Source organism: Sinocyclocheilus grahami, unplaced genomic scaffold, assembly GCF_001515645.1.
Source record: "Sinocyclocheilus grahami isolate Dianchi unplaced genomic scaffold, SAMN03320097.WGS_v1.1 scaffold5352.1, whole genome shotgun sequence".
NCBI classification, from domain to species: Eukaryota; Metazoa; Chordata; class Actinopteri; order Cypriniformes; family Cyprinidae; genus Sinocyclocheilus; species Sinocyclocheilus grahami.
Window position 1 is genome coordinate 2336 of NW_015510066.1, and position 7884 is coordinate 10219.

Sequence of the window (7884 nt, forward strand, 5' to 3'; positions counted from 1 at the left end):
CTGATCTGCTGCCTGGAGAGAATTTAAATTTGCTACGCTTTCAGTGAAATGGTCCTGCCACTTAGGAAATGCTGGCCTGTCTCCATATAAACCCTATGTACCCCTAACACACACCTGATAAAGTGTAATCAAATGTTGTTGTTTTTTAGGTTGTCTTTGCGTGCCAAGCATTGTCACACATGATAATGTCTAATGTCATTAAAGGCTTGAGGGTGTTAACATTCATCGAATGTTGTGCCACTTGTCCTTGCAGCGAACCAGTGTCTAGATGTTCTCCTCTATGGGCATGTCATTGTCTTATTGTCTGCTTTGAATCAGTGGTGTTAACACAGATTCATTATGCAATGTGGCCTGTGAGCTTCATTGCCATTTAGTGCCCACCACTGACCCCTAGAGTAACGTCCCTGAAACACAAATCCCATAATTAATAATAATACTCACTACCCAATATGCAAATGAGTTTGTTTCTTCATTGGAACCAATTTGGAGAAATGTAGCTTCACACCAGTGCTTACTAGTGGATCCTCTGCAGTGAATGGGTGCCGTCAGAATGAGTCCAAACAGCTGACAAAAACATCATGGTGCAAATCCATCAAACAAATCCATAAAGACATTTTTATCCAAAATATGTGAAAAAGTCATCTCATCTGAATCAGGAGAGAAATATGCAAAGATCAAACACCGTTTAAAAGCAAAAACAGTCCAAAACTTTTCTAAACAAATATATCTTGTGAATCATCGTGATGTTTTTAGCAGCTGTCGGCACCCATTCACTGCAGATAATCCACTGGTGAGCAAGTTTTCAGGTGAAATACTCACCGAAAGTTTTGTTTCAGACTACTGTATATCTGCATATTTATCCACACATACGCGCTCAGTTCTTAGCAAAAAACTTAACAGACATTGTCCTTGAAACCTCATCTCAAGGAAACGCTGTCTCATCTTATGCATTAAATCTGCTAAACATTTAAAGACTTTGTCACATCTGACAGTCCAGTTTGAGATAAAGAACTAAAACACTTTCTAGATATGAAATATCAAGGTTTAATCGTAATAATCTTACTGACTTTATTTCCATACTATTATCTCCTCACAGGAGAGGCTACGGGCATCAGGAGGTATGTATTTTTATTCTTTGGAATTGCATTGTTCGAATGATGTCTCATCTTGAGACAGTTTTATTGGCCATCATTTTTATAATTTTTATCAGTTGATGCTATTTGATAGGGACAGTGATGACAGAAGAAATTAGTATTTGTCAAGATATCGTCTGTAAAATTGCTGAAGGCTAGATCTGTGAATTTGGAGTTTGACTTGCTGATAACATTTCTCATATATACTGTATATATATATTCATATTCTCAGGAGGTTCGATTTTATGAATTCCAAAGTGCGTTTAAATAAAGCAATAAAGCGAGTGGATAATATATATTATTTTATAAATTAAGAACTAGAATTAAGATTATGAATTATGAATTAAGAACTATCTGCTTTATAATAATAATGTTTATAACATTGTTTCTAAATATGTAAGATTTTTGAATGCTTTACCATATAATTCTTTAAACTCTAGTATTTATTTATTTATTTTTTACATTATTTTTTATTTTATTTTATTTTTTAATGGAAGACATTCTTGAGAACTTTGCATGTAAACAGATCAAGTGATTTCTTCCTTAAAAAACTACAGTGGGGTGCTAAAGTCTGAAAACACTAGTAAAAATCAGTCTTTTTCTAACTGAATCGTTTTTAGTTCTTTTTCTTTCACACTAATTTTTTTATCAGTGTAATTTCAGCAAAATAAATGAACTAAAATGAACACAATTTATCAGAATGTCTTCTCTAAAGTAAGAAAATCTGACCTTTTGTACGAAGACGTTCTCAAATGTTTATTACATTTTTTCTAAACCCTAAAACTTGCATATTTGCAGGGTTAAATTCAGATTTTCAGTTGCTGGTTTTCAGTGTAATCACAGACTTGTGGATCCAACTGTACTTATTTTATATCTTCTATCATTCATTCTCACATAGATTGTGTAATATTCCTACTTTTCTCTCTTGTTTCTGCACTGTTTCTCTGCTGAATGCTGTGCAGCAACAGCAGTTGCTTCGACCCTCTCTCTTGAGACCAGAGGTAGAGAATCGCAACGTTTATACTCTGAATGAGCTGAATGTGCTGTAGTATGTCATTTAATGAACACGAATATGTAGTTCTTTTCTACGCAATTAAAGTGAAATAACAAACAAATATATATAATTTTTTTGCATTCACTCACAAGAAGGGCTAATGTAGCCACGTAGCTTTTACCAAATGAAGAAATACAGAAATTCCTTTTTTTCTTCTTTGTAATGGGCAGCACTTTCATCTGTCTTCCCCAAGGATTTTGCCTAAAGCAATGCGCTCTTTGAATTATAACTCTTTGCTCTGCTCACAGGAACTCTCCATGGAGTCTGGTATCGACCCAGGACAGGACTATTATACACAGGATTACTACAATTATGATCATGGGTGAGTGTGCATTCATTGATCGAAATGTGCTGCTGGCCCAAATACAATTTTTAAGATATGTGTCAAGCCTGCTGCATTTAATAAATCAGTTTGTACGATTTCTAGGACTTTATTTTATGTGGTTTCTAGATGAAGAATTGTGTAATTTTCTCTAAACATCGTTTGTCTCCTGGTTGTGTCTTTTTGGCTGTAATAGCAATAATATCCATATGGAAGCCAATTAGCAGGACACAATAGAAATAGGTGTTAGAAATGAATGGCCCCCTGAGGGAGGTGATGGTAATTAACTGACTATCAAAGATATTTGAGCAAAACTGAATGCTAGCCATGTTTTCTTATTGCCTTATACAGTAGGTTGTACAAATGTGATCAGTTGCAGTCCCCTGCTGTATACCACATTGGTCTTCAATATATCCTTCTTATCTCAATAAATCCAAATGAAAACCTCCATGGCTACAAACTAGAATATCAATATAATCCTGAATTTCAACTTGTTTCCTGTTAAATGGGCTGCCTAAGCTGCATTTGGGTTCAGCCAGCCTGCTGCTCCCCAAGAATACTCAAAGTCCTTAATGAAGGTCTGTTTTGACCTTTTCCATATAGTGCTATGAGGTTATGTTTCTAAATCTTACTTATTGGATTTGCCTTTTATTTTAATGTCCCAGAACTTTCATAACGTTTTCGTTTTGATTTAGGGGACAGTTAGGGAGAAAGTTTTTGCTCATTTATTCATAAATATTTTCCGTGTGTGTGTGTGCACTGGTATTCACAACATTATGGGGATCAAATGTCCCCACAAGTATAGTAATACCAGTACATTTTTACTTTGTGGATAAATTTTTTATGTCCCCATGAGGAAACAAGCTTATAAATCATACAGAATGATTTAGTTTCCTGTGATGGCTAGGTTTAGGGGTAGGGTAAGGGGATAGAAATACAGTTTATACAGTAAAAAAAATAAAACATTACACTTATGGAATGTCCCCATAATGATAGGAATACTTTCAAATGTGTGTGTGCATGCGTGCGTGCGTGAGGTATATGCAATAATCATGTATAACTGTCTTTTAGCTATGACTTGCCTCAGTATGGGAGTCGACGGAAGCTGATCTCTCCAACAGGGATGTATGATGAATATGGAGAGGTGATTATGGAAGATGATGGCAGCTACTACTACAGCCCACACGAATCCGAGGGAGAGGTATCAAATTGTATTTTTTATTTTTTTCTGTTTTCTTAGTTTAAACCAATACAACGTGCAGTATTTTTTTAATACGTTACGTTTATCCTACCTCTAGCTTAAGACCCTTACACATGACTCATGTCAGGGTTTTGGTGCTTTTGGCACCTTGACCTTCACTTGAAAAGCATTGCAAATAGCAAGGTAGAAAAAACTGAAGTGTGCACATTAAAAGTAGTGCAATCAAATGAAACATTTGAGCTTAGAACAGAAAAAAATCCTGCTGATTACTTTGCATCACTGCAGAAAGAAAAAAAGTCAAAAAGGTTTTTTTTTTTTTTGCTTTGAATGTTCTGATATGCTTTCAATGATGTTTCAATGTAAACAGAAAACACATAATCAGTCAGTAATGTCTAAAAGGTGGCCCTCACACAAGAGTACATTTTCTTCAGGGTGCAGGGTTGGGGTGATTTGGGGTCATTTTGCAGAACATGGGTAACCATCTAGAGCAGGGATGGGCAATTCCGGTCCTGGAGGGTTCAGGATTCTTTTCTACAGAGTTCTGCTGCATCCATAATTGGAAATTACAAGCGGGTGTGTTTGATTGTGGATGAAGCTAAACTCTGCAGGACAGCAGCCCTCCAAACCAGAATTGCCAATTCCTGGTTCATGGCATCCTTCCCTCCTCGATCATATTATGATTTTTGCTGGCACCAACCGTGACTTCACTTTGAAAGGTCAGCAGCCAGTCATGTTAAATGCATTTGCATTCAACGTGGTACTGGGGGTAATACTGTAACTTGACACTTCTCTCAGTGCAGTGGGGAATGCTAACATGGGTCATGTGAAGTCACAAAGATGATGGGTGATCTGAACTGTTGATTAAATATTCTGAATGATAAAATCCTGGACTAATATCAATGTAATAGGTTGCTAGGCAAGGCAGAAGGCCGGCTCCCCCTCCTGGCAAGGCTCCACCACGAAGGCCCCCTAGACAAGCTTTTGGAGACCAACCTCCAAGTCTTGAGCAACAGCTGCCTGGACTAGTTGAAGGCATCTCACACCCTTACGGCTCAAAGGCTGAACCTTCACTCAAAGCACCTATAAAACTTGGCCAAATGTTTGACAGAAGATCGAGCCCAGCTCCATTCCACCTTCCATGGAAGAACAATAGAATATTTCCAATTGCAGTTCCTGAGGAGAAAGGAGGAGGGACTGATGACCCCAAAGCAATCACAATGCAACATTCAAACAGTGTTGACAATGGCATGGTCATTGATGGCAACTATTTCCAGACTAAAGAAGCCATTCCTTCAGCAAAGACAAGACTTGGCAAAGTTTTGAGTCAGATGAACATCTTTAAAACATTGCAGACTCAGAAGAACTCTCTGAGCAGCGTTAGCGGTACTTTAGATCATAGGAGTAATGGAAGCATCCCGACCTCTTGGTCACTCAGCGAGTCAGAACGGAAATCACAGAGAATCCCTGGTGATAGTGTGGAAAGTGAGCAAGAAAGAGGTAGGAGCAGGGAAGACATCATTCAACAGTCTTACACTGGAAGTTCCATGTCATTCACACCTTCCCATCCATACAGACTCCAAGAAGGCGCACATATGAGTAGTTTAGACTCTGATGATAATCAAGACCAGAGTCCTCTTGATTCAGACAGGGAGAGCCAAACAAAAACTAAGCTAGATGACACTGAAATAGAGTCAATGACAGAATCAGATTCAAACCAAGACGCAGAGACTGAAAAAGAAACCGAGACGGAACAAGAGTCAGACACTGAGAGAACATCGGGGACAGAGAACGAGTCAAGCTCGGAGGAAGATAGCAGTGGAAAAGAAAGTGTCAAATCGGAGGATAGAGGAACAGTATCATCTGTCAGATCTTCTCGGCCCAGACACAGCAGCACAACATCCCAGAGATCAGTAACCTCTACCTACGAGAGAAAGAGCAGCAGATCATCTTCAGAACTTGCAACTACATCCACACACATGAAAACATTAGAAGAGACCATCCTGAAAGAGGGTGAGGATGATAAGGAAGACAGAGGGCAAATGGAAGAAGGCCGAAGTAAGGATCCAAGGTCCTCTAGGTCTAAAAGCAGTAATTCTCTGGAGAGAAGACATGATTCAAACTTCCACAGCATGAGCAGATTCTCTATGATAAGCAGTAGTGTAGCAAAGGCTTTAGAGATCGACAAACTCTCCCCTATAAATGAGAATGAAGAAGGAGAAAAGACTCTAGAGAGAGGTGGTAGCCCGGGTGATAGTTCGAGCTCTTCAGATGGAGCAAGAAACCTTAAAGTAGACGAGGAGGATGAGGAGTCTAATTCAGACACAACTGAGACTGTCGGAGCCTCCTGAATTATATTCTGATATGTTCAGTAAGACTGGCCATTGCCTTTATTTCTTGTGTTGATCTTTTTATTGGCCTTTTGAATGCTTTCATCTGGTTGGAGTTCTTCTTTTTGTTTTCCTCTCTCTGAGCACAACTTGGCATTTCTCCTTAACCTTTGCTGAATAACATGCATGCTATTTCATCTGTAGTCTTACCTTTAGAGGTCACCCTTCAAAAGTTTAGGTCATCAATTAATGTTCAGATCAAAATTAGGTTAGTGTTTGGTGTTTTCTAAAACTCCTGTAATCCAGTGACATTTGGTCCATGAGCACATTACTTTTAATGAGCTTATGAAGGGACATTAAGTGTGTGTTGGTTGTTTTGCTTTTTAATGACGAGCAGTTGTGGTCCAGGAGGGAATCTTCTGGGGAAGCTCATGTTTAAATTGAATATTCATTAAACCTGCTTTATTTATTCTGATTAAGTTATCTTGATAATTAACACTTTATAACAGTATTTCCGATAAGCAAAGCAATATTTATCATATATGAAAAATTTAACAAATCACGCAGTGCCGTCATACAAATAGCAATATAGGCCTAGATCTTTTTACATTATATGCATTTTTTATGCACGCTACTAAGAAACCAATTAAATCAACAGTTAATTTTATATCATTACTTGTGCATTTTTGAGAAGACTTTCCTCCTTGGACAGAACGCCACTGTTGTGTGCTGTGTAAAAATAAAAAGTCTGTTATTCTTAAGCTGTCAGTTTACACACCCATTTTCTTTTTTTCAGTATGGTAGAAAAAAGAGGATCAAGCTTATTGTAGACCGTGAATACGAGACCAGTTCAACTGGAGAAGAAAGTGCACCAGAATTGCACAGGAACCGCCTGTCTAATGTGAACAGCCACGGCAACATTAATGGGAGCGTATACTTGGCCCAGAATGGCTCTATAATCCGGACACGACGGGTTGCACACACCAACAACATCAAGCTCAACTCTCCAATACGACTGGGAAAGCACTTTAAGAAACTAGACAAACTTGCTGTCACACACGAAGAGCGAATTCCTTTAAACAGCCCCGTAATCACAGGCGCTTCAGTAGGTGAACAGAACCTCACAACCAGGCTTTCCAGTGGGTCCCTGGCCTCCAGCACTACAGGCCCAGAGAGTATAGCTTCAAAATCAAATGTGGCAAAAGGAGGGGGTGAAAGAACACAAAATGGGGATGAACAAGAGTCCACAGTGGACAATCAGGAGGTGAGAGACCCTTTAGGATCACATAGTGACCGCACCCAGTCAGATGAGGAGGAGCTCTGGATGGGGCCTTGGAATAACCTGCACATACCAATGACAAAACTGTGACTTCTGACATGCAGATGCTCTATTGTCTTAAAGAACTTGGGGGGGGGGGATGAATCTGCAGCATAAAATGCTAAAATTGCACTTTCATTCAGTATTATATTAGCTTTTTTGTGAATCTGAACAATGAGCTTCTCAATGATTGTTGCATTCATAAGTACCTTAAAAATCCATCATGTTTCTGGCCCATTGATTGTTGCTCATCCTTTTTATTATTTTTATTTTTATTATTTATTTATTTTTTAATTTTGGGGATTTTGTTACAGATGTATTGTATGCTTTCATAACTTTTTGTTGTGCTTTTTATAGTTTCAAAGGCAAAATCAAATGTCTGCTGAAGTGTATTTTTGGTAAACAGTCATCAATAAAAAATAATTGTGATGAATCTAATGTGCACTTATGCACTGTGCATTTGCTTAATGCCACAGTCATTTAAATGGACATGCAACAGAGTTGAAAGTGCTATATTTTTGTGCTTTTT

The 7884-nt window shown here is 38.2% G+C and overlaps 1 protein-coding gene across 2 annotated transcripts; it reads left to right on the top strand.

Moving 5' to 3' along the window:
* The first annotated feature begins 893 nt into the window (after window positions 1-893).
* Window positions 894-7583, top strand: LOC107577185 (uncharacterized). 2 transcript variants are annotated; one of them, XM_016263285.1, is made up of 5 exons: window positions 894-1118; window positions 2096-2134; window positions 2436-2509; window positions 3581-3710; window positions 6834-7583. In XM_016263285.1, exons 3-5 carry the CDS (start codon window positions 2445-2447, stop codon window positions 7404-7406), a joined length of 768 nt encoding a protein of 255 aa, XP_016118771.1. In that variant the 5' UTR covers window positions 894-1118; window positions 2096-2134; window positions 2436-2444; the 3' UTR covers window positions 7407-7583. The 2 variants fall into 2 exon arrangements, with proteins under 2 accessions (XP_016118771.1, XP_016118772.1); XM_016263286.1 differs by lacking the exon at window positions 2096-2134.
* Window positions 7584-7884: the final 301 nt, after the last annotated feature.

What these genes read in the sequence shown, in the direction of transcription:
- LOC107577185 (XM_016263285.1), top strand. Translation starts at nt 2,445, where the DNA reads ATGGAGTCTGGTATCGACCCAGGACAGGACTATTATACACAGGATTAC. An exon ending in TACTACAATTATGATCATGG is followed by an intron (nt 2,510 to 3,580) that starts GTGAGTGTGCAT and finishes ACTGTCTTTTAG; the next exon opens with CTATGACTTGCCTCAGTATG. An exon ending in CACACGAATCCGAGGGAGAG is followed by an intron (nt 3,711 to 6,833) that starts GTATCAAATTGT and finishes TCTTTTTTTCAG; the next exon opens with TATGGTAGAAAAAAGAGGAT.